Raw genomic sequence first — 26,905 nt, forward strand, 5'->3', positions numbered from 1 at the left:
CATCTAAACCTCCGAGCGGAAAAAAGTTTTTTTAAGCCTTCCCTGGATTCTTAGTTGTGCATCTCTGGCTAGCTGTCGAAAGCCTGTGGATAAAACATATATGGCACAGTCTATGGCCTCAGTGTAAATCTTTTCTCCCCTGTGTAGAATCTTCTGTGCTTCAGATTTCGCATCTTCAGGAAGGAGATCAATGTATTGTGAGATGTCCAACCACATTTGGCAGTCGTATTGACCTAGGATCACCAAGGAATTCGCCCCTCGGACTGTTGTAGCTGCTATCGTAGAACATTTCTTCCCGATAGTGTTGAGGCATCTACCTTCCTTATCCCGAGGCGCAGAAAGTGGAGAAGATGGATTTCCTGACCTGCGTTGGGCTGCCTGTGTTATCACAGTCAGGTTTAAGTTGGCCAACCAGACAAGCTGGGGAGTTCTCAGTACTTCTTGTCCAATCTGGGAGGTATAGCTGGGTATTGAGGATGGAGTTTTTATTATTTTAAGGCCCTCTTCCCAATTAGAATCCACTATCGGGAGTGCAGAAACTGACTTCCTAGACTGCTCTTTAAAGTCATAAAGAAAGCATTCAGCTTGTTTTGTGACAATGGGAAGCTGAAATCGTTTGGCAGCTTGTTCCATAACACTAAAGAACCCAACCATGTCTCCCGGCGAATATACTGGTGGTGGAGTGGAAGGGGACGGTGTCTGTCTTTGGTAGTCGTCCCACTCATTGAGGCAGTATCTTGAATCTCACCCTCTTCTTGATCCTCAGCTGAGGAAGGTGGATTGTCTACTGGAAGTGCAGGTAGTGGAGCAGGCAAAGATGCTAGCAGTGCTAAGGATATTGGAAAGTCTGAAGATTGACCTCTGGGAGAAGGTCCTAGAGGCGGTGGGCTCTGGAGCAGTGTCTGTGGCAGTGGAGTTGCAGACCCTGATGGTGGGAATCTGCAATAGTAGTCCTGTAGCATATGTTGTCAATTGGAGACCAGTGACACTGGCATTTGCACTGTAGGTTTGTGCTGTTATTGTGAATAGCTGGCATCTGGTTAGTATGCTAATGGATCTTGAACGTATGGTTGTTTGTCATACTGTTGGTCCTCTTCATCCTCTTCTTGGCATTTAATGCATAAGTCTGAAGTGCTACAAGCCACTTCGAAAAGTCCATCATCTGAATATTCCTACTCCTCGTTGAGGAGTTTATTCCGAGGGGCAGATAATATCTTACTGGGTGAGGTATGGGATGTTAAGTGTCTCTTGTGTTGACTTTCGCCTTAATGGTATTAGTGTTAAGTGTAAAAAAAACAAGGAAAAAAAAAAAAAAAAACATTGGTGTGATTCCAAATCAGGCCTTGAAGGCAGTGATGTTGCTGTTGTCGATGAGGCCCTCATCGACTGTGATTGAGTTGTCGACAGTGCGGTTGTCAACTGTATGGAAGTCGATGGTTTAGACTTCCCTGGCTTTGTTGACGTTGACAGGTCCGACGACGAGCAACAGAACTTCTTCCTCAACGGGGCTAACAGACGCTTTTGTCGATCCTCTCTGTACCTGAAGCGTCGTCAACAGTAAGGGAGGCTTATACTTTACCTTGATTTAGGTTATCGTCGTCAATGATAACGATGACGACATCATTATCAAGGGGGAAGGAGGTGCAGTAAATGTCACTGCCGTTGTGGTACGTCGACGAGAATGATCTTATTGTTCTCGGAGGCAGCAGAAGATATCCAGTAGTTTTTTTTTTAACCAGTATAGTGCTGGCAGGTGGTGTGGAAGGTTCAGAATTACCCTTTCCAGAGGAAATATGTTTTTGAGAGGTGGATGGATGTTCCTCTGTTCTTATCTCCATTAATGGGTTTTCTTGACTGCCCTACTTGATTTTCGAGAAAAACTCTACAAGATCTCTTCCTCTTTTTAAGAGGCCACAGTTTTTTCCAAAGTGTCACTGTCGTCATCAGATAGAGGGTATTCCTTGGCCTTTAGCTTTTGTTGCCAAAGCAGAAGCCTTGCCTCTCTATCACTAAGGGTTTTGTGAGAGAAAGTGTGACAAATCTTGCAATCTTTCATCTAGTGTTCTGGGTGAAGGCAGTATGCAATCCTTGTGAGGATCTTCTCAGTGGAGCCTTTTTTTTCCACATGTGCTGCAGAGGCAAAATAATCCTTTCTTGGTTGTAGACATGATGTTAGAAATCTTAGTCTGCTAGTCCAAAAGGAAAAATCAATGTGTTCAGAAGAATTTCTCTAAACGGAGCAGATCTCAGGGAGATCACAAGACGGGCAGTAGAAAATCTGAGATACTGGAGCCTCTGTGGTGAAGGTTCTAAAGGGTGCTGTCGCCTGATTGGCTAGCCTTTGGGTCATTTCTAATAACACTGATAAACTATTAAAGTGAATGTCTTTTGCATTAACTTAAAAAGTAACATTTTCGAATTACTGCTTTCTATGCACCGTGGGACTTCCACTTCGACAACGGAGAATGATTCAAGCATGTGAATCTATGAAAGATTCAATACTGGAGAAAAGTTACTTACCGTTGGTATGCCTTATCTGATAGAGACACTATCTAGGTGCAGATTCCTTACCGATCCACCAATCTTACCCACTCTGCAAACTGATTTCAAGGGCCCTAGTTTAGACGCAACAGTCATGAAAAGAAACTGACGTCAGCGTGCCGGGGTGGTGCCCTTATAGGACCCACAACATCATATCTGGCACAGACAACCCCGACGACGGACACAAAGCTGTTCAATGCAACTCAACAGCACGCAGGGGTACTGCTTGAGAAAAATCTCCAGATCCAGAAAGAGACATCAGGGAAATTCTAAGGTAAGGAATCTGCAACTAAATAAACCCCTCTGCCCAACTCTAAATCCAAGGCCCTTAGTGCTTTACTGAAGTGTGCCGATCGTTTCAAACGGCGTTTGGGTGCTAGTTTTATTGGTGTTTACAGTGGCACTGCAGGTACACATGGCATCCCTTTTGCAGCAGTCTACTGTTATAGAGGGGTGCTTGGTGCAGTCCACTATCCAGCAGGTGGCGCCGCAACCAGCACAGCTATTTTGTCATCTCTGCAGCGCAGATATTTTGCATTCCTGAGTGAAATTGTCAGTGTGCACATTGCAGTTCTTGACAGGAGCCTTGCCTCCCGTCTCAAAACTTGCGTCCTACACAGCTAAGGTCTGTATTCAGTAGCAGATTCGCCTTGATGCCCTGAGGGGTCAGTATTGTGCGACGCCTGTATTGGTCAGTACTGTAGTCCACTGAGGCTTGATGGCCTATCCCAGTAATCTGAAGGGATAATGTCTACAGGCATTAAACCCATTAATTTGTGCGGCCTCACCCATGCTTACACATTACTACTGGACCCCCAGTACCATAATTGGCCCGTTGTGCCTAGTATAGCTATACATTTAGCCATACGTTACATAGACATCTGAAGGCCCTCAAAGGGAAGGGAACCTTTGACATTATTGAGGAGTTTTATGAGGCAGTGGACGTCTCCATTTATAGGGCGGTTGAGGAGGCAATGGCCACCATGGCAGAACACCATGCGAGGCAGATTACGCATGAGTGGGCTCGACTCCCTAGGTCAGACATGATGCACTTGAGGCCCCTGGTCTCTCCTCTTCTCTTAGCTGCATGAGGTGCAAAGCCATCCTCTCAAGACATCAAGGGAGCAGGGTTGGACCTAGACACCTTTGCGTGACTCAAGCGGGCCCTCTTAACCCACGTACCTACATCCCAAACCCTCTCACTTCCTGCCCCTCCACCCACCCCCTGGCACCTTCAATACCTGGTTAACCAGGCAATCATGACGGGGACGTTTCCCAAGGCGATTTGGATGACAACGCAGGCTGCTTAAGGTCCTGGTGTTCCTCTTCGAATCCACTCCTGCCAACAGGCCAGCCATGTTCCGCACATGTGGATAAGCTGGACCTGGACAATATACTACACAAGGTCATCTGAATGGGCTCCTGCAGATAAGGTGGCCAGATATGTGGTGGGACGCCTGTTTAAATCTTTAGAAAAAGAGTCCTGCAGCTGGAGTGCCCGCACCTGTCCTTGGAGGGAAGGAATTTAAGGAGGACCCCTGAGAAGGGTACTGACAGATCCTGGCAGTCCTTCAATAAGCTGTTAGGTACTATCTGTCCCCTCCCCAAGATTTTAGACATGGCTGAGGAAGCCAAGGTCTCAGAGTACATGATTTCCCTGGAGGTCCTGTCTGGCAAGAATTCAAACGCGGCAATTGATAAGACAAGTCCTGCTTTTCCACCTTCTATCCCACCCAGAGCCAGCATTTCTGTGACAAAGGTGGCTTCAAGGCACAAGCCTCTCACACCTACTCTAACGGTCAGTGTTCACTATTCCTCCCAACTAAAAGTATGGGATTGACTAGCTAATTATTTCCAGGCTTGGTTGTCCGTAATCTCCATTGCATGGGTCCTACAGATGGTCCAAAGGTTCCACATTGAACTTTACAGGCTACCATGACAGGAGTCCCGTCCGTTTCCTATGCCATTCTCCCTTGAAGATAGGGCACCTATAGACTCAGGTCAACACTCTCTTGGACAAAGGGAAAAGAACAGATGATGGACGGAATGCTGAACAAATCAAAAATTCACTCCCAGTCACAGATTTGGGTTTAATCTATCGTTCTTTTGCTCACCACACCACACCCCTTTACCCCCCAGCCATATGCAAATCAGGCTTAACCCTGCTCCCCATGGGAACAGTCCAGCCTGAACTGCCAGGCCAGGTCCTTCCTGGACTGGGAACAAGCATCCTGGGACGGGTTTCGGAGTATTACCCCTCATCAGCCTTGCTAACTTGAATCCAGTGACACAGTGAGACCCACCTCTGGGGATACCTTTCCCACCCAGGGCGGCAAAGGCAAAAAACGTTCTGGATGGAATGCTGAAAAAATGAAGCATTCAGCCCCCAGTCACAGATTTGAGTTCAATCCATCATTTTTTTTGCTCACCTCAGTTTGGACTCAGCCATATACAAATCAGTTTTGACCTTGCTCCCCATGGGAGCAGTCCAGCCTAGATCCTCCCTGGACCGGAAACAAGCATCTTGGGACAGGTTTCGGGGTATCACAGCCAGGCTAAAGTGATGTACAGAATGCAGGAAAAATCAAACATTCACCCCCAGTCACAGATTTGAGTTCAATCCATCATTTTTTTTGCTCACCACACCTCAGTTTGGACTCAGCCATATACAAATCAGTTTTGACCTTGCTCCCCATGGGAGCAGTCCAGCCTAGATCCTCCCTGGACCGGAAACAAGCATCTTGGGACAGGTTTCGGGGTATCACAGCCAGGCTAAAGTGATGTACAGAATGCAGGAAAAATCAAACATTCACCCCCAGTCACAGATCTGGGTTTAATCCATCATTTTTTTTGCTCACGCCGCCTCCCCAGTTTGGACCCAGCCATATGCAAATCAGTCTTGAATCTGCTCCCCATGGGAACAGTCCAGCCTGAACTGTCAGACCAGGTCCACCCAGGACAGGCTTCCTGGCTCACCCTTCACCAGCCAGGCTAGCTTGAATCTAGCAACACAATGAGCACAGGACCCACGTCTGGCCCTTCCCACTTAGGGCGACAAAAGCAAAGAGAACAGATGGACAGAATGCTGAACAAATCAAACATTCACTCCCAGTCAAAGATTTGGGTTTAATACAATCTGCGGTTCTGCTCCGGACATGGCCATAGAGTCAAACATCAGCAGGCAAGGCTGGGGCGTGAGATGTGGGGGAATTTTCCAAAGGAAGCACATTATCTCCACCAGAACAGAGGTTACATATTTACGGCTGGGAGTTTCTGGCGGCGTCTTTCCCAGTCTGTTTTTGGCCCAAAGACAGGGTCCAGTCCTCTGGCATCCCCAAGATACACAATGTGTCAGCGATGATACTTCAACGGCCTGGGGGGCACTCCATCTAAAGATCTTTCTGATCTAGTAACAAATTAGTGGCACTACTGCCTGGACCATCACGTATCAGTACCGGCAGAGTACCTCACAGGCCTGGTGAACCAGGTAGCGGATTGGTACTCCTGTCGTTTCTACAATTCAAATGTGTGAAAACTGCTCCCACAGGTTTTTACTGCAATGTTGGACAGGTGGGGCCCATTCACGGTCAATCTGTTTGCCTCCCACCTGGATCACCAGGTGGACTGGTTCTTCAGTTAGAGGCCAGATCTGCTAGCAGCAGTGGCAAATTAATCCTACAAGATTGGAACCCAAAGAAAGGGTATGCATTTCTCCCATTCTCAGTAATCATCAGGGCTTCTGCCCAGGTCAGGAGACAACAGGCGGAAGTAGTACTCATATCTCTGATTTGAAGGTCTCAATTTTGGTTCCCAGTTCTGATAGAACTTTCTTGTGGTTTTCCAATCCCTCTTCTCCCTGTTTCCAAACCTCTTGCTGAACCTGGACCAATCTCCCCACCTGAAGGCTCCTGGTCCTTGATGGCACGGCAGATTACAGGAGATGCTGGATGATGCCAGGCTTTTTGAGAAAAGCTACAGACCTCAAACAATTTGGTTCTCTGGGATGTTAACCAGGTGCTCAACCTGTTTCTCTTGTGGCAGCCAAATAGGTTCCTCTCCAGGAAGAAGCTATCTGGAAAATTGGCCAAGCTCTTTTGCCAAGTGTTGTGTCGGAAAGTGCCTGATGTTCCCACCCTGAATATTTCAGCTACAGTCTTTTCCCTGGATGGGGTTAGCTTTATTGTCAGCAGACGTACCAAGTCCAAAACCAGGGTTAATACATATCCTGCTTTTTGAGACATGCCTAAATTGCGTGTGGTCAGTGCCTTAAGGGCTATGAGGAGATGACGGGTGAGTTGCGACTTCCGGGTGAACGGCATCTCTTTGGAAACAGCATAGGGCAGTGACATCTACTATTACCCGTTGGGTTCAATAGATCATGCAGAAGTGGGCATGGACTCCAACGTGTTTAGAGCGCACTTGGCAAGGGGTGCAATCACCACGAAGGCATTCTGCCAGAGAGCCCACTTGGGGGACATCATGTATGCAGATTGACCCTCAGATTCCTCCTTTAAGAGATTCTACTTTAAGTCGGTGGTCGATGTGGCCCCTTTGGTGGTGGCAAGCCTAGCAAAACTAGCATAATCCAAGTCTCCAGTCCTGACATAGAATGAAACGTTTCCTAGCTGTCTTAACGGAAAGTTTCAATTCTATTAAATACAGGGAGGCGAAGATTATCCTTCCCAGGGAAGTTCAACCTCATCCCTCAATGTGACCAGTAAGTACATGTTTTAAAATCGGTTTCTGTAATGGTGATGGAGTGTGCATAAGAGACTGTAATTTATGATGTTGGTTAGGCTGAGTATTTGATTTCACTGATGTGATTGTGTTGGGCAAGTTACAGTGCTGTGTTTTTATTTCTTATAATCTTACTGATCTAAACAAGATGGCTGAAGACTGTGCGATGGCATATCTCGAGCGAACAAAGAGGTGTGAAGTAGTGGAAGGACTTTACGGGGCTGGGGTAACCTGATTTGACATTCAAGTTCTCATTCACAAGGGTTGCTGGGAATGGTAGTCTTTTGTTTCACTTTAAAAACGGCTGCTGTATAAAATAAAGCAAAGGAAAAAAGCATAACCCTTGTCTTCGGGTCCTTAATAGAATTTAAAAATTCTGTTATGACTGCTAGGAAATGTTAAATTCCTCACCTTTAGAATATTCCCAGGCAACATATTATGTCCGGAAAAGTTTTACAGCAGTTCTCCTACCCCGCGCTAGGGGCACATTGCAGCTCTGCATTTGTTTAGTTCCACCTCAGAAGTGATGGAGCGAAGCTGCATCTAAGCATCACCCCTGTGTACAGGCAGTTTCTTCTTTGAATATTCATGTTCCGTGGAAGCAGAGCACAAGTCAATTGGCAGTATCTAATTTTGGACCATTTTAATTAAAAAGAAACCACTCAGAAAGGAAAGGTGGGTGCAATAAGGAACCTGCAGTTACATTATCTCCCAGAAAGAACATTACCAAACACAACACAACTACTGCAGGCAACCAATGTGGCTAACGAGTAGAACTAGTGATGCCACGAGGTGAAACTTTAAAGCAACTTTTAAAGAGAGACTCCACTTCCCGCCAGAAGCGTGAGTCTTCACACTCTGCACCCGACGCCCCCGGCTCGAGTTTGGAGAAACCAACACTGCAGAGAGGACTCTCAGGCGACTCAAACGACTTGGACACCCTGAGACAACCCCCTTGCACACCCACAATGACGCACGCCTGCAGAGAGGATCCAGAGGCTCCCCTTGACCACGACTGCCTGGTAACAAGGGAACCAGACACCTGGACCAAGTACTGCACCCGCAGCCCCCAGGACCGAGAGGAACCACCTACCAGTGCAGGAGTGACCAGCAGGCGGCCCTCATCCTAGCCCAGTCGGTGGCTGGCCCGGGAAGCCCCCCTGTGCCCTGCCTGCATCGTCTAAGTGACCCCCAGGTCCCTCCATTGCTTTCAATAGCAAACCCGACGCCTACTTTGTCCACTGCACCCGGCCGCCCCTGTGCCGCTGAGGGTGTGTTTTGTAGGCTTGTGTGTGTCCTCGCAGTACTTTACAAAACCCCCCTGGTCTGCTCCTAGAGGACGCAGGTACTTACCTGTAAGCAGACTAGGACCGGAGCACCCATGTTCTTCATAGGTGCCTATGTGTTTTGGGCCCTCCTTTGACCTTTGCACCTGACCGGCCCTGTGTTGCTGGTGCTGTGGCGTTTCCGTGAACCCTCAATGGGGGCTGCATATGCTCAGGAGACTGACTGTGTAAGTGCTTTACTTACCTGAGAAACCTAACCAAACTTGCCTCCCCCAGGAACTGTTGATTTTTGCAGTGTCCACTTTTAAAATAGCTATTTGCCATTTTAACCAAAACTGTGTTTACTACTGTTTTAAATCAATGTTATATACTTACCTGTGTGAAGTGCCTTGCATTTTATGTACTTACCGCTAATCTTGAATCTGGTGGTTCTTAAATAAATTAGGAAAATATATTTTTCTATTTAAAAACCTATTGGCCTGGAGTTAAGTCTGAGTGTGTGCTCCTCATTTATTGCCTGTGTGTGCACAACAAATGCTTAACACTACCCTCTGATAAGCCTACTGCTCGACCACACTACCACAAAATAGAGCATTAGTATTATCTAATTTTGCCACTATCAACCACTAAGGGGAACCCTTGGACTCTGTGCACACTATCTCTCACTTTAAGATAATATATACAGAGCCAATTTCCTACTGGAGTGTTATAAAGGGTGCTGTTGCCATATTGGTTGTAGTTCAAGTTTGGTTCTTTCTTTAAAAACAATGTGGACAGGCTATATTGGTGACTGTCCATTGCCAGTAAGGCCTAGGGTAGTTCACTTACTGCTATATTGAAAGGTACAATGGGACTCCCATCTCGATGCCGGGGATGATTCAAACATGTGAATCTATGAAAGATCCAAAACTGGAGAAATTGGGATAGATTTAGTGAAGTGGAATGGGATGAACTGGGGCAGATTGGAGTGAACTGGGGGTAGCATGGAGTGGGGGAGTGGGATATATTGGGGAAGAGTGGAGTTGGGAAGATTGGAGTAAGGTAAATGGAGTTGAGTGGCGTGTCGTAGAGTGTCAGAGTGGAGTGGCATGCAGTAGACTGGAGCGTCATAGAGCAGAGTGGCATGGCAAAGTGGAAGCGCAGAGAGAGCAGTCGAGTGTTGTAAAGTGGAGTGCTGTAAAATGGAGTGATGTAGTGTGGAATATGCAGAATATGCATGGTGTGGTACAGCACTTACAATTCAGAAGACAATTACACTTGCAAAATGTCATCACCTAATATATTGATGTGGTTTGATCGCACACAAAAAATTGTTTCCACTTCACAATTACAAAAATTCGAGCTTCATTTCCACTTTCGTAATTGAAATATTCTGAAATATCAGCACAATTCATTTTTGTTGTGTGCTAGAAAAAATAACATCCTACATCTTCTACTCTCACAGGATTGTCACATAAATTGTCTTGATTTGAAGTCAGAGAAAGAAAAGTAAAACCAAGCTCCCTCGGAAGACAGGACCTGAGATTTGATCTGTCTCTTAAAACACAGCAAATGTGACAAGATAAGAACAAGATTTAAAGGCCGTTTTTTCAGAAAGTGTGTACTTGGAAGGCTACAGTAAACAATGGATGCTCATGGGAGGGACGAACTCAAGCTGGGCAGCCTAAAGCAAGAAAAAAGGCAGCAAACAGAAAGCAAGCAACTGTGAGTTACAAACCACAAAGCCAATAGTAAGCAATGGGTGAAATGACCAATAAGATATAAAAGAAATTCTCACCAGTGGTGCATAGATCTATTGCCACATACACAAACAAAAACACCCAATGTAACATCTATGGCATATGCTTTTCTGCCCCAAATGACTTCATTTCCATTACTCAACATCACTTTAATTTTATCTGACCTAAAGAAACTTTGTAGATGTTACATAATCTTAAAAAGGTACATTTAAACCTACCTAGAGCTGAACAGGTATTAAGTCGCCTTGCAACTGCACCATCGGCCAAGTCCAGAATATTTCCAACTAGAAGCAACCAGCAGGCAGATTGGTGGTGTCTTGAAGATTAAGAAAAAAGATTAAATATCTTGAATCATATAGAAAAGGACACACGAAGACCAATTAATGGACACTTTCTCACTATGACGATATACTACTTCAAGTGGCACTCCCAGAGTAAAACACAGTGTTGCAAATATTCACTAAGGACAGAACTTTAAGCAGTTATTCTCATTGGCCTTTAGTTCTTGGCACTCTCCAGAAATCAAAGGATTATTTTAGCAGCCATTATTCTCCTTCTCCTGCTTTGTCGATTTCTTCAGTGAATATTTCTTCACCAACTTCTCTTTCGTTCTGGCAATCTACTGAATATGAGGCAGCAGAAGTTCAAGTCCCTGAAACCACTCATATGAGCAAATTTATTCAGAAGGCAGACTTTTGTTCCCTATTTAGGTATGCAGGCACTAATCCCCACCCACCCAGATTGCAGTAACAGATGAAATGCTAAGCACTAACTCCGGTGCAGTGGCGGTTTCTGTATAAGGGTGTCGGGGCTCCGCCCTCCTTACATTTAGACTAAAACATCGCAAACATAGCAATACAAGGAAAATGTCACTTACCCAGTGTACATCTGTTCGTGGCATTAGTCGCTGCAGATTCACATGCTGTGCACATCCCGCCATCTGGTGTTGGGCTCGGAGTGTTACAAGTTGTTTTTCTTCGAAGAAGTCTTTTCGAGTCACGAGACCGAGGGACTCCTCCCATTTCGACTCCATTGCGCATGGGCGTCGACTCCATCTTAGATTGTTTTCCCCGCAGAGGGTGAGGTAGGAGTTGTGTATGCTAGTAATAGTGCCCATGCAATGGAGTGAATGCGTATGTACATAATAAAGTTTCAAGTAATCTATTTACAAATGTACAAATGTTTAAGATCTACTTCTAAACGGCTACAGGCTCCCGGGGAGGCGGGTGGGCGCATGTGAATCTGCAGCGACTAATGCCACGAACAGATGTACACTGGGTAAGTGACATTTTCCGTTTGATGGCATGTGTAGCTGCAGATACACATGCTGTGCATAGACTAGTAAGCAGTTATCTCCCCAAAAGCGGTGGTTCAGCCTGTAGGAGTTGAAGTAGTTTGGAATAATGTTCTTAGTACAGCTTGACCTACTGTTGCTTGTTGTGCAGTTAGCACATCTACACAGTAGTGCTTGGTAAATGTATGAGGCGTAGACCATGTTGCTGCCTTACATATTTCGTTCATTTGAATATTTCCTAGAAAGGCCATGGTAGCACCTTTCTTTCTGGTTGAGTGTGCCTTTGGTGTAATAGGCAGTTCTCTTTTAGCTTTAAGATAGAAGGTTTGAATACACCTAACTATCCATCTAGCAATGCCTTGTTTTGAAATTGGATTTCCTGTATGAGGTTTTTGAAAGGCGATAAATAGTTGTTTTGTCTTTCGAATTAGTTTTGTTCTGTCAATGTAGTACATTAGTGCTCTTTTGATGTCTAATGTATGTAGAGCTCTTCCAGCTACAGAATCTGGCTGTGGGAAGAACACTGGTAATTCTACCGTTTGATTCAAGTGGAACGGTGAGATTACTTTTGGTAAAAATTTGGGATTTGTTCGTAGAACAATTTTATTTTTGTGTATTTGAATAAATGGTTCTTGAATGGTAAACGCTTGAATTTCACTCACTCTTCTTAGAGATGTGATGGCAATTAAAAATGCAACTTTCCACGTTAAGTATTGCATTTCACAAGAGTGCATGGGCTCAAAAGGTGGGCCCATGAGTCGTGTTAAGATAATGTTGAGGTTCCATGAAGGAACTGGTGGCGTTCTTGGTGGTATAATTCTCTTTAGGCCTTCCATAAACGCTTTTATGACTGGTATCCTAAATAATGAAGTTTAGTGCGTAATTTGCAGGTAAGCTGAAATTGCAGCAAGATGTATTTTTATGGAAGAGAAAGCTAGTTTTGTTTTTTGCAAATGTAGTAAGTATCCTACTATATCTTTTGTAGATGCGTGTAAGGGTTGAATTTGATTATTATGGCAGTAATAGACAAATCTTTTCCATTTATTTGCATAGCAGTGTCTAGTGGTATGCTTTCTAGCCTGTTTTAGGACCTCCATACATTCTTGTGTGAGGTCTAAGTGTCCGAATTCTAGGATTTCAGGAGCCAAATTGCTAGATTCAGCGATGCTGGATTTAGATGCCTGATCTGTTGTTTGTGTTGTGTTAACAGATCTGGTCTGTTTGGTAGTTTGACATGAGGTACTATTGACAGGTCTAGTAGTGTTGTGTACCAAGGTTGCCTTGCCCATGTTGGTGCTATTAGTATGAGTTTGAGTTTGTTTTGACTCAACTTGTTTACTAGATATGGAAGGAGTGGGAGGGGGAAAAGCGTAAGCAAATATCCCTGACCAGTTTATCCATAGCGCATTGCTGTGAGACTGATGTTGTGGGTACCTGGATGCGAAGTTTTGGCATTTTGAGTTTTCTTTCGTTGCAAATAGATCTATTTGTGGTGTTCCCCAAATTTGGAAGTAAGTGTTCAGTATTTGTGGGTGAATCTCCCATTCGTGGATCTGTTGGTGATCCCGTGAGAGATTGTCTGCTAACTGATTCTGAATTCCTGGAATAAATTGTGCTATTGGGCGAATGTGGTTGTGAATAGCCCAATGCCATATTTTCTGTGTTAGGAGACACAACTGAGTTGAGTGTGTCCCTCCTTGTTTGTTTAGGTAGTACATTGTTGTCATGTTGTCTGTTTTGACAAGAATGTATTTGTGGGTTATCATGGGTTGAAATGCTTTCAGCGCTAGAAATACCGCTAACAGTTCTAGGTGATTTATGTGTAACTGTTTTTGCTGTACGTTCCATTGTCCTTAGATGCTGTGTTGATTGAGGTGTGCTCCCCACCCTGTCATGGAAGCATCTGTTGTTATCACGTATTGTGGCACTGGGTCTTGGAAAGGCCGCCCTTGGTTTAAATTCATACTGTTCCACCATTGAAGCGAGATGTATGTTTGGCGGTCTATCAACACCAGATCTAGAAGCTGACCCTGTGCTTGTGACCATTGTGATGCTAGGCACTGTTGTAAGGGCCGCATGTGTAACCTTGCATTTGGGACAATGGCTATGCATGAGGACATCATGCCTAGTAGTTTCAGTATTATTTTGACTTGTACTTTTTGTTTTGGATACAAGGTTTGTATTACATTGTGAAATGTTTGTACTCTTTGTGGACTTGGAGTAGCAAACCCTTTTTCTGTGTTGATTGTTGCTCCTAAGTATTGCTGTGTTTGGCACGGCTGCAGGTGTGACTTTGCGTAGTTGATTGAGAAACCTAGTTTGTGTAGGGTTTCTATGACATATTTTGTGTGTTGTGAACACCGTTTTAGCGTATTGGTTTTGATTAACCAATCGTCTAGGTATGGGAACACATGTATTTGCTGCCTTCTGATATGTGCAGCTACTACTGCCAGGCATTTTGTAAAAACTCTTGGCGCAGTTGTTATTCCGAATGGCAACACTTTGAATTGGTAATGTATCCCTTGGAATACAAACCTTAGGTACTTTCTGTGTGAAGGATGTATTGGTATATGGAAATATGCATCCTTTAGGTCTAGTGTTGTCATGTAGTCTTGTTGTTTGAGCAGTGGGATTACGTCTTGTAGAGTAACCATGTGAAAATGGTCTGATTTGATGTAGGTATTTAACCCCTTCGCTGCCAGGCCTTTTCCCCCTCCTGTGCCGAGCCTTTTTTTGGCTATTTGGAGCAGTTCGCGCTTAGGCCCTCATAACTTTTTTTTCACGTAAGCTACCCACGCCAAATTTGCGTCCTTTTTTTCCCCAACATCCTAGGGATTCTAGAGGTACCCAGACTTTGTGGGTTCCCCAGAAGGAGGCCAAGAAATTAGCCAAAAAACAGTGAAAATTTCGATTTTTTTAAAAAAAATTGGAAAAATGGGCTGCAGAAGAAGGCTTGTGGTTTTTTCCCTGAAAAGGGCATCAACAAAGGGTTTGCGGTGATAAAATCACCAGCTTCCCAGCTTTCAGGAACAGGCAGACTTGAATCAGAAAACCCAATTTTTCAACACAATTTTGGCATTTTACTGGGACATACCCCATTTTTACGATTTTTTGTGCTTTCAGCCTCCTTCCAGTCAGTGACAGAAATGGGCATGAAACCAACGCTGGATCCCAGAAACCGCAACATTTCTGAAAAGTAGACAAAATTCTGAATTCAGCAAGGGGTAATTTGTGTAGATCCTACAAGGGTTTCCTACAGAAAATAACTGAAAAAGAAAAATATTGAAATTGAGGTGAAAAAAACATCAATTTTTCTCTAAGTTTTACTCTGTAACTTTTTCCTGCAATGTCAGATTTTCGAAAGCAATATACCGTTATGTCTGCTGGACTCTTCTGGTTGCGGGGATATATAGGGCTTGTAGGTTCATCAAGAACTCTAGGTACCCAGAGCCAATAAATGACCTGCACCCTGCAGTGGGTTTTCATTCTATGCCGGGTATACAGCAATTCATTTGCTGAAATATAAAGAGTAAAAAATAGCTATCAAGAAAACCTTTGTATTTCCAAGATGGGCACAAGATAAGGTGTTGAGAAGCAGTGGTTATTTGCACATCTCTGAATTCCGGGGTGCCCATACTAGCATGTGAATTACAGGGCATTTCTCAAATAGACGTCTTTTTTACACACTGTCTTACATTTGGAAGGGAAAAATGTAGAGAAAGACAAGGGGCAATAACACTTGTTTTGCTATTCTATGTTCCCCCAAGTCTCCCGATAAAAATGATACCTCACTTGTGTGGGTAGGCCTAGCGCCCGCGACAGGATATGCCCCAAAACACAACGTGGACACATCACAGAAAACAGACCTGTTTTTAGCAAAGTGACTACCTGTAGATTTTGGCCTCTAGCTCAGCCGCCACCTAGGGAAACCTACCAAACCTGTGCATTTCTGAAAACTAGAGACCTAGGGGAATCCAAGATGGGGTGACTTGTGTGGCTCGGACCAGGTTCTGTTACCCAGAATCCTTTGCAAACCTCAAAATTTGGCTAAAAAAACACATGTTCCTCACATTTCTGTGGCAGAAAGTTCTGGAATCTGAGGGGAGCCATAAATTTCCTTCCACCCAGCGTTCCCCCACGTCTCCCGATAAAAATGATACCTCACTTGTGTGGGTAGGCCTAGCGCCCGCGACAGGAAACGCCCCAAAGCGCAACGTGGACACAGCCAAATTTTTGAAGGAAAACAGAGGTGTTTTTTGCAAAGTGCCTACCTGTAGATTTTGGCCTGTAGCTCAGCCGCCACCTAGGGAAACCTACCAAACCTGTGCATTTCTGAAAACTAGAGACCTAGGGGAATCCAAGATGGGGTGACTTGTGTGGCTCGGACCAGGTTCTGTTACCCAGAATCCTTTGCAAACCTCAAAATTTGGCTAAAAAAACACATGTTCCTCACATTTCTGTGGCAGAAAGTTCTGGAATCTGAGAGGAGCCACAAAATTCCTTCCACCCAGCGTTCCCCCACGTCTCCCGATAAAAATGATACCTCACTTGTGTGGGTAGGCCTAGCGCCCGCGACAGGAAACGCCCCAAAGCGCAACGTGGACACAGCCAAATTTTTGAAGGAAAACAGAGGTGTTTTTTGCAAAGTGCCTACCTGTAGATTTTGGCCTGTAGCTCAGCCGCCACCTAGGGAAACCTACCAAACCTGTGCATTTCTGAAAACTAGAGACCTAGGGGAATCCAAGATGGGGTGACTTGTGTGGCTCGGACCAGGTTCTGTTACCCAGAATCCTTTGCAAACCTCAAAATTTGGCTAAAAAAACACATGTTCCTCACATTTCTGTGGCAGAAAGTTCTGGAATCTGAGAGGAGCCACAAATTTCCTTCCACCCAGGGTTCCCCCACGTCTCCCGATAAAAATGATACCTCACTTGTGTGGGTAGGCCTAGCGCTCGCGACAGGAAATGGCCCAAAACACAACGTGGACACATCACATTTTTTCATAGAAAACAGTGCCTACCTGTGGATTTTGGCCTCTAGCTCAGCCGGCACCTGGGGAAACCAAGCAAACCAGCGCATTTTTGAAAACTAGAGACCTAGGGGAATCCAAGATGGGGTGATTTGCGGGGCTCTGACCAGGTTCTGTTACCCAGAATCCTTTGCAACCATTTCTCATTTCGGTGACAGAAAGTTCTGGAATCTGAGAGGAGCCACAAATTTCCTTCCACCCAGCGTTCCCCTAAGTCTCTCCATAAAAATGGTACCTCACTTGTGTGGGTAGGACTGCGCCCACGAAAGGAAATGGCCCAAAACACAACGTGGACACAACATATTTTTTCACAGAAAACAGAGGTGTTTTATGCAAAGTGCCTACCTGTGGATTTTGGCCTCTAGCTCAGCCGGCCCCAGGGGGGGGGGAAATGCCCTAAAATAAATTTGACCCCCCACCCCCCCCCCCTGCCCAGGAGCGACCCTTGCCTACGGGGTCGCTCCCCCTGCGTGACATTGGCACCAAAAAACAAATCCCCGGTGCCTAGTGGTTTCTGCCCCCTTAGGGCAGATTGACCTAAAATCGACCAATCTGCCCCCAAGGGGGGCAGAAATGGTCTAAATACAGTTTGCCCCCCAGGGGAGCGACCCTTGCCTGATGGGTCGCTCCCCATCTCTAAAAAAACAAACATACAAAAAAAAAAACACACAAAAAAAATTTGCCCTGGCGCCTAGAGGTTTCTGCCCCCCCCCCTGGTGGCAGATCGGCCTAAAAATAGGCCGATCTGCCCCCAGGGGGGGCAGAAATGGACTAAAATAAATTTGCATCCCCAACCCCCACCCCCCCACCAGGAGCGACCCTCGCCTACGGGGTCGCTCCCCCTGCGTGACATTGGCACCTAAAAACAAATCCCCGGTGCCTAGTGGTTTCTGCCCCCTTGGGGGCAGATTGACCTCAAATCGACCAAATGCTCTAAATACAGTTTGCCCCCCCAGGGGAGCGACCCTTGGCTGATGGGTCGCTCCCCATCTCTAAAAAAACAAACATACAAAAAAAAAAAACACAAACATTTTTTTGGCCCTGGCGCCTAGAGGTTTCTGCCCCCCCCTGGTGGCAGATCGGCCTAATAGGCCGATCTGCCCCCAGGGGGGGCAGAAATGGCCTAAAATAAATTTGCATCCCCAACCCCCACCCCCCCCACCAGGAGCGACCCTCGTCTACGGGGTCGCTCCCCCTGCGCGACATTGGCGCTAAAAAACAAATCCCCGGTGCCTAGTGGTTTCTGCCCCCTTGGGGGCAGATTGACCTCAAATCGACCAATCTGCCCCCTAGGGGGGCAGAAATGGTCTAAACACAGTTTGTCCCCCAGGGGAGCGACCCTTGCCTGATGGGTCGATCCCCATCTAAAAAAAAAACCAAACAAACAAAAACACAAAAAAAAAATTTGCCCTGGTGCCTAGAGGTTTCTGCCCCCCCTGGGGGTAGATCGGCCTAATACCAATAGGTCGATCTGCCCCCAGGGGGGGGGCAGAGATGGCCTAAAATAATTTTGCATCCCCAACCCCCCCACCAGGAGCGACCCTCGCCTACGGGGTCGCTCCCCCTGCGTGACATTGGCACCTAAAAACAAATCCCCGGTGCCTAGTGGTTTCTGCCCCCTTGGGGGCAGATTGACCTCAAATCGACCAAATGCTCTAAATACAGTTTGCCCCCCCAGGGGAGCGACCCTTGGCTGATGGGTCGCTCCCCATCTACAAAAAACAAACATACAAAAAAAAAAACACAAACATTTTTTTGGCCCTGGCGCCTAGAGGTTTCTGCCCCCCCCCCTGGTGGCAGATCGGCCTAATAGGCCGATCTGCCCCCAGGGGGGGCAGAAATGGCCTAAAATAAATTTGCATCCCCAACCCCCACCCCCCCCACCAGGAGCGACCCTCGTCTACGGGGTCGCTCCCCCGCGCGACATTGGCGCTAAAAAACAAATCCCCGGTGCCTAGTGGTTTCTGCCCCCTTGGGGGCAGATTGACCTCAAATCGACCAATCTGCCCCCAAGGGGGGCAGAAATGGTCTAAACACAGTTTGTCCCCCAGGGGAGCGACCCTTGCCTGATGGGTCGCTCCCCATCTAAAAAAAAAACCAAACAAACAAAAACACAAAAAAAAAAATTGCCCTGGTGCCTAGAGGTTTCTGCCCCCCCTGGGGGTAGATCGGCCTAATACCAATAGGCCGATCTGCCCCCAGGGGGGGGGGGCAGAGATGGCCTAAAATAATTTTGCCCCCCCTACTCCCCCCCCAGGGAGCGACCCTTGCCTACAAGGTCGCTCCCCTTGCGTGACGGCGCAAAAAAAAGATCCCTGGTGCCTAGTGGTTTCTGCCCCCATTGGGGGCAGATTGACTTAAATCGGCCTTTCTGCCCCCAAAGCGGGCAGAAATGGCCTAAATACATTTTGCCCCTCCAGGGGAGCGACCCTTGTCCAAGGGGTTGCTCCCCATCTGTAAAACAAAAAAACAAAAAAATCCCTGGTGCCTAGTGGTTTCTGCCCCCCTTGGGGCAGATCAGCCGAATCAAAATAGGCTGATCTACCCCCCCCGGGGGGCAGAAATGGCCTAAAATAATCCCCCCCCCTAGGGAGCGACCCTTGCCTAAGGGGTCGCTCCACTTGCGTGAAATTCATGCAAAAAAAAAAAACTCCCTGGCGTCTAATGGTTTCTGCCCCCCTTGGGGGCAGATTGGCCTCATCAAAATAGGCCAATCTGCCCCCAAGGGGGGAAGAAATGGCCTAAATATAATTTGCCCCCTAGGGGCGTGACCCTTGCCTAAGGGGTCGCTCCCCACCTAAAAAAAAAAAAGAAAACATAACAAAAAGAAAAAAAAAAAAGAAATGATCCCTGGTGCCTAGAGGTTTCTGCCCCCCCTGGGGGTAGATCGGCCTAATACCAATAGGCCGAAAAGGCCTTTCCAAAAAAAATGCCCCCCCTGGGAGCGACCCTTGCCCAAGGGGTCGCTCCCGTTGCGTGAAATTCGCGGGAAAAAAAACTCCCTGGTGTCTAATGGTTTCTGCCCCCCTTGGGGGCAGATTGGCCTCATCAAAATAGGCCAATCTGCCCCCAAGGGGGGCAGAAATGGCCTAAATATATATTGCCCCCTAGGGGAGCGACCCTTGCCTAAGGGGTCGCTCCCCACCTAAAAAAAAAGAAAACATCACAAAAAAAAAAGAAAAAAAAAAAAAAGCTCCCTGGTGCCTAGAGGTTTCTGCCCCCCCTGGGGGCAGATAGGCCTAATAGGCCAAAAAGGGCTTCCTAAAAAAATGCCCCCCCTGTGAGCGACCCTTGCCCAAGGGGTCGCTCCCATTTGACAGTTTCATTCAAAAAAAAAAAAATCCCTGGTGTCTAGTGGGGTTTCAAAAGCCGGATTGCAAGCAATCCGGCTTTTGAAACCCTGTGAGAGACTTCAAAGGGAAGGAAATACATTTCCTTCCCTTTGAAGCCTCTCGGGGCCTCCCCCATGGGATTGAAAGAGAAATGCAAAAGCATTTCTCTTTCAATCGCGCTGGAAGCTCTGCTTCCAGCGCGATGGGGGAGACCGTGTGACTAATCAGCGGGCGCTCGCGCGCTGACGTCACAGGGGGGGTTGGGGGGGTCAGGGGTGGGAGGGGAAGGGCTTCCCTTTCCATCCCTGACTTTGGGGGGGGAAGCACACAGAGGGAGCGAGAGCGCTCCCTCTGGGCTGTGTGCCGAGGACGTAGTGGTTACGTCCTCGGCACAGCAGCACTGTGCCGAAGGATGTAACCACTATGTCCTCGGCACAGAAGGGGTTAATGTTCTGAGATCTAGTATCGGTCTCAGGCTCTTGTCCTTTTTGGGTATCAGGAAGTACAGCGAGTAAACTCCTGTGTTTAATTGATCTTTTGGTACTAATTCTATTGCTTCTTTCTGTAGCAATGCCTGAACTTCTAGTCCTAGAAGATCTATATGTTGTTTTGACATATTGTGTGTTTTCGGTGGGACGTTTGGAGGGATTTTGAGAAATCCTATGCAATAACCATGCTGGATAATTGCTAAGACCCAAGTGTCTGTTGTTATTTCCTCCCAATGTGTGTAAAACTTGGTTAGTCTCCCCCCCACAGGTGTTATGTGTTGGGGATTTGTGACCTTGAAGTCACTGTTTGTTTTGAGGAGTTTTGGGACTTTGGAACTTTCCTCTGTTTCTTGGAAACTGTCCTCTATATTGTCCCCGAAAACCTCCCCGCTGATACTGGCTCTGGTAAGTGGGCTTTGTTTGTGAGGTTGTGGCTTCTGTGGTTTGCCCTCGAAACCCCCCTCGAAATTGTGTTTTTCGAAATGTGCCTCTGCTCTGCGGGGAGTAGAGTGCGCCCATGGCTTTGGCCGTGTCAGTGTCTTTTTTAAGTTTTTCAATTGCAGTGTCCACCTCCGGCCCAAACAACTGCTGTCCATTGAATGGCATATTCAGCACAGCTTGCTGTATCTCTGGTTTAAATCCTGATGTACGCAGCCATGCATGCCTCCTTATCGTTACTGCTGTGTTGACAGTTCTAGCAGCTGTGTCTGCAGCATCCATTGCTGATCGAATTTGATTATTGGAGATATTTTGTCCCTCTTCGACCACTTGCTGCGCTCTTTTTTTAAACTCCTTTGGCAAGTGTTCAATAAGGTGTTGCATCTCGTCCCAATGGGCCCTATCATATCTGGCTAGCAAAGCTTGCGAATTTGCAATACGCCACTGGTTTGCTGCCTGTGCCGCCACCCTTTTGCCTGCCGCGTCGAATTTTCTACTCTCTTTATCTGGAGGTGGCGCGTCTCCTGAAGTATGAGAGTTGGCTCTTTTGCGCGCTGCTCCAACTACAACAGAGTCTGGTGATAGCTGTTGTGTGATGTACACTGGGTCTGTTGGTGGCGGTTTATATTTTTTATCTACTCTTGGAGTAATGGCTCTCCCTTTGACAGGCTCTTCAAACACTTGTTTGGAGTGTTTTAGCATTCCGGGCAACATTGGCAGACTTTGATATTGACTGTGCGTAGACGACAGTGTATTAAAAAGGAAGTCATCTTCAATGGGTTCTGAGTGAAGGTTGACATTGTGAAATGCTGCTGCCCTTGATACCACTTGAATGTAGCCTGTACTATCCTCAGGTGGCGAGGGTCTTGCTGGATAGCATTGAGGACTATTGTCTGACACTGGTGCGTCGTAAAGGTCCCATGCGTCAGGGTCATCTTGACTCATCCCCGTATGTGTTGGGGATTGCATCATTGGTGGAGTGGCTACCGGTGATAGTTGTGGAGAGTGATGTGGGGATGGTGGTGGTGTTATTTGTTTAGCCACTTTTGCTTGTGGCTGTTTGTCCTTGTCTTGGAAGGCAAGTTTTCGTTTCATTCTGATTGGGGGAAGAGTGCTGATCTTCCCTGTATCTTTCTGAATAAAGAGCCGCCTTTGCGTGTGATCTGGCTCTATTGTCTGTAATTCTTCTTCAAATCTGTGGGGCATATTTATACTCCGTTTGCGCCGAATTTGCGTCGTTTTTTTCGATGCAAATTTGACGCAAAACTAACTCCATATTTATACTTTGGCGTTAGACGCGTCTAGCGCCAAAGTTCCTGGAATTAGCGTCATTTTTTTGCGTGAACACCTTCCTTGCGTTAATGATATGCAAGGTATGCGTTCCCGTCTTAAAAAATGACTCCGATGCTATTGCGTCGGATTTATACTCCCGGGCAAAAATGACGCCCGGGAGTGGGCGGGTCTAAAAAACCCGCATTTGCGCTGGATTTTAGCGCCTGGGTCAGGGCAGGCGTTAAGGGACCTGTGGGCTCAGAATGAGCCCAGAGGTGCCCTCCCCTGCCCCCAGGGACACCCCCTGCCACCCTTGCCCACCCCAGGAGGACACCCAAGGATGGAGGGACCCACCCCAGGGACATTAAGGTAAATCCAGGTAAGTATTTTTTTATATTTTTTTTTGTGGCATAGGGGGGCTGATTTGTACCCCCCTACATGCCACTATGCCCAATGACCATGCCCAGGGGACAGAAGTCCCCTGGGCATGGCCATTGGGCAAGGGGGCATGACTCCTGTCTTTGCTAAGACAGGAGTCATTTCAATGGGGGATGGGCGTCGTAAAAAAATGGCGCAAATCGGGTTAAGACGATTTTTTTGCCTCAGCCTGACTTGCCCCATTTTTAGACGCCCAAACGCAATTTTTCCCTACGCCGGCGCTGCCTGGTGTACGTGGGTTTTTTTCACGCACACCAGGCAGCGCCGGTCGGCTAACGCCGGCTAACGCCATTCAATAAATCCGGCGCCCGCATGGCGCTTCAGAATGGCGTTAGCCGGCGCTAATTTTTTGGGCGCAAAACTGCGTTAGCGCAGTTTTGCGTCAAAAAGTATAAATATGGGCCTGTGTGTCTTCAGTTGAGAGGACAGTCCTTGTTCCTCTGAATAGGAACTAATTTTCGGTTCGGAGGCCGGATGTTTCGGCACCGAAACCTTTTCTGCTGCTTTTTTCGGCTCCGACAAAATCTTTTTGCTTTTCGGCGTAGCGCCCTCTCAGTGCCGACCAATTTCGGTGCCGCTGTCTCAGTGCCGAATCTTTTCGGAGCCACTCTCTCGGGCCCGAGATTGCTGCATGCCTGTATCTCGACCGGAGTCGGATGACTTCGACACCAGCTCGCCCTTTTTCGGTGCCGATGGACCCATCTACTTTTCGGGTTAAGCCATGGCCTGTTGGCGGTGGCGTCCCCTGGGCTTTGGCAGTCTTTTCGTGAGTTTTTTGTTTCGACGTCTTACTCACGGTTTTCGGCGTTTCTTCGGGATTGACCTCCTCCGAATCCTGGATGGAGAATGTTTCTTCCTCCTCCTCGAAACACCCTTGTCCTGTCGGCGCCGAGGCTATTTGCGGTCTTCTTGCTCTTCGGTCCCTGAGTGTCTTCCTCGACCGAAACGCTCGACAGGCCTCACAAGTATCCTCCTTGTGTTCTGGTGACAAACACAAGTTACAGACCAGGTGTTGATCTGTATATGGATACTTGTTATGGCATTTTGGACAGAAGCGGAATGGGGTCCGTTCCATCAGCCTTGAAGAGACACGTGGCCGGGCCGACCAGGCCCCGATGGGAATCGAAAACCCCGACGGGCCACCGGAGCTCTTCTCAATTCGGTGTCGATCTGTTGTAACTAACCCGATACCGAACGCAAACAATACCGACGATTTTTCCGAGATTCTAACTAACTTTCCGACCCAAAACACGGAGCGAAAAGGAACACGTCCGAACCCGATGGCGGAAAAAAAAACAATCTAAGATGGAGTCGACGCCCATGCGCAATGGAGTCGAAATGGGAGGAGTCCCTCGGTCTTGTGACTCGAAAAGACTTCTTCGAAGAAAAACAACTTGTAACACTCCGTGCCCAACACCAGATGGCGGGATGTGCACAGCATGTGTATCTGCAGCTACACATGCCATCAAACAATCTGTTTAATATATGCTTGTAAATTGTTTTGGTGCACTGTCTGTCTCACTCGCTGTGTTACTGCTGTGATTGTCGATAAAATTAGTGGGGACACGTGACTCGCGCTCTTTCACAGCGTTTCTCAACCTGGGTGGGCCAAAAGTCTAAGTATTTGCTGGGCTGACAGTCTCACAGCCCTGAGGCCTGTGAGGTCACCAGCTCGGCAAAGACTGAGCATCAAGGCCCAGCCTCCACCCCCTGATGACGTGGAGGAAAAGTTAGCCACAGGCGTTTCATATGCAAGCCCTGTAGCTCCAAGTCTCCACGTCAATCAGGGTCTGGAAAGCACTGTCACCCCACCCTTTCCCAACTTGTCACAAGGTGGGGTGGGACACACACCCTGTGACGAGATGGAAATGGGTGTGGTAGTCTGGCTGCAAGCTGGAAGGCACAAAATCGAGTCTGCGCAGACTCAAGTCAATTTGTGGTGTGAATGAGAAACACTGCTTCGCGCACATGATTTGAAGCTGGATGCCTTTTAGCTCCGATCTGTGGCTGAGTGTTCAGACACATGGCTGAATATTTACTGCAGTCTGCAGAGTCCTTGTATATAGCACTGCACGTTTGTGTTGTTCTGGGATCTGTACTTTATTACTTGTAAACCTTCCTTATTACCAATACATCTTTTATTAGTTCAACCGTCCATGTCTGAGTGTCCCCATCACTTCCTATATTCCTCACTTCACACAGAGCCCCGAAGATTACATACAGGATTCCTGGCAGCAGCCTTCAGCTGCCCGTCCTGATCAAAATATGTGTGCGGAGCACTTTGGACACGTTTGTACAAGTTACGGTAACCTGTTTTTTTTAAACATTTTTGCTTGATTAGCACTTTCCAGCTCAACGCGGATGTCAGTTGATGTGCCGTGGCTCGAGGGCTCTGCTCGAGCACTTTTACCTGGCATTCTTGTGTTAATGGCCATTCCTGCATGTGGTTAGGCTAGGGCTCATGAGCCTCTGTGCTGGTCACAGATCAGCACACCATTATAATTAAAAGCACAACTCTTAATACTGACCTTCCGTGGCTGCACTGACAGCTTCCAGCCACTCTTGTGTGTCAGTCACAGTCGGCGATTTTCAAGCTACCTTTATTCAACAAGCAAGCATGCTTCCTGATTAAAAGAAAGTACGATGTTTATACAAGCGGTAGGCCTGCCTGCAGCGCACCTATGGCTCATATTTAGTATTGTGGTTGGAATACATCTGCAGAACATCTTCCTGCTTCACAAAATCAGCCTTAAGTACATTATAATTGTACTAATTAGTATGTATTGTGCCAACAGCCATTGACTAGCTTTTGTATTGTGCCAACAGCAACTGGCACTCTTTTTCAAGACGGTGATCAGGACGCTAAAATCCTGCTGATCAACGTACAATCTGTCTGGTGGTGCTGACCAGGTCATGTTCCTGTCCTGTTGCACCCAGGGGTGGACGAAGTAGGGGTGGACTTGGAGCAATTAATAGAGCATACAAGGGGGAGACAGAAGCTACTGCTAGTAAAGCTGTAAACCTGCTGACAGAGTTGGGGGAATCAAGTGGGGAGTTGGGGTTGGTTGACCGGCTTCACGCATTATCTTTGAGTTTCCTGCTGTTCTCTTTTAAGCCAGTATTTTCTCTACCTGCTGTTCCTTTGGTGTCTTCCTGTGGCCTCTGGCCGCTCCTATGGTGTGCTTTTGTTCTCTATTGCGCTTTGTCCCCTCTGCCTTTCACCTTTATACTCTATTTCAGTGTTTTCCTTACACACTGGATATTTGGTGATGCCATTTAAATGTGACATTGACATTGTTTGAATAGAAGTTATATTGCAATTTGTGGAAATTGTAACAGAAGCTGATGCCAATCACAACCAAAGAGGAGCCACTGTGCATTGTTCAATGGAATGTAATAGTCACTGCTGCACTAATAACTGCAAGTGCACACTGCTGGGCTACAAGTGTTGTAGGCATAGTTTGCAGCAGCCTCGGGCTTCACAAGAAAGTGCACAAGGGGTCCTTTTACATGGGGGAGGCGGTCTCAGACACGACTGGTGCAGCAGCATAGTTATGTTGATCCTCCACAGTAGTCGGTGTGGCAGCAAGGCTGGCATGGACCCCAATGCAAAGAAATGCCCCCGATCCCAGTGGCTAGGCAGTAAAAAAGCAGAAATCCCCCCTAATACCCTTATACCGCACCCCGCGGGACCAAGTCCAGCCCCGCCACTCTCAAACCTCACCAGCCACCACTGCTCCAGTCTAGTGAACAGTTACAATTCAGCCCTCCTCCTTGTTTGGCAATTATAAATGAAATTATGGATTTCATAATGGAAAATAGAAAGCCGATATTACAAAGTTTTTGGCTCATTTATAACCCTTGGCCAAAGGTTCTCTGAAAATACCTGCAACGATCAAAATTGATCTGATGATGGCTTACCTAACAGATGGTTCCAAAAAGAATACCTTCAAGCGTAAGGACAGGATTTAAGAGGGCCTAGCGCAATTCTAATGACACATTAGCATCATATTTTTTACGCTTTGGCATTAGGCCAAAAACGCTGCACCATATTTACAAAGAAGCGCAATGCATGCGTCCTCTGGGTGCTTTGCAGCAAAAAAAAATGTATGCTAATCCTGCAAAGCGCCAAACTAGTGTAAAATACTTTACGCTACTTCCCTAACTACCACCATGGGGCGCCATATATTAAATGCGGCCCATGCATGGTGGCGTTAGGGTAGGGCGTTAAGGGGCGCTCTAATTTTGTTTTCACAAATCTGCCCCAAGTGTTTTAGATTCGCCTATAGCTGAGGAGGTCCTTGTGGCCGA

General features: G+C 46.9%; 1 protein-coding gene across 9 annotated transcripts in view; it reads right to left on the reverse strand.

Annotated features, from left to right (window-relative positions):
- Positions 1-26,905, reverse strand: part of TMEM269 (transmembrane protein 269) — a 160,628-nt gene that overhangs the window by 66,183 nt on the left and 67,540 nt on the right. For all 9 annotated transcript variants that reach the window (XM_069240046.1, XM_069240053.1, XM_069240054.1 and 6 more), the window contains one exon: positions 10,522-10,619. In XM_069240046.1, the coding sequence (XP_069096147.1) occupies positions 10,522-10,619 (98 nt within the window). The remainder of the gene's footprint in view (positions 1-10,521; positions 10,620-26,905) is intronic.

This window comes from Pleurodeles waltl, chromosome 6, assembly GCF_031143425.1.
Source record: "Pleurodeles waltl isolate 20211129_DDA chromosome 6, aPleWal1.hap1.20221129, whole genome shotgun sequence".
NCBI lineage: Eukaryota > Metazoa > Chordata > Amphibia > Caudata > Salamandridae > Pleurodeles > Pleurodeles waltl.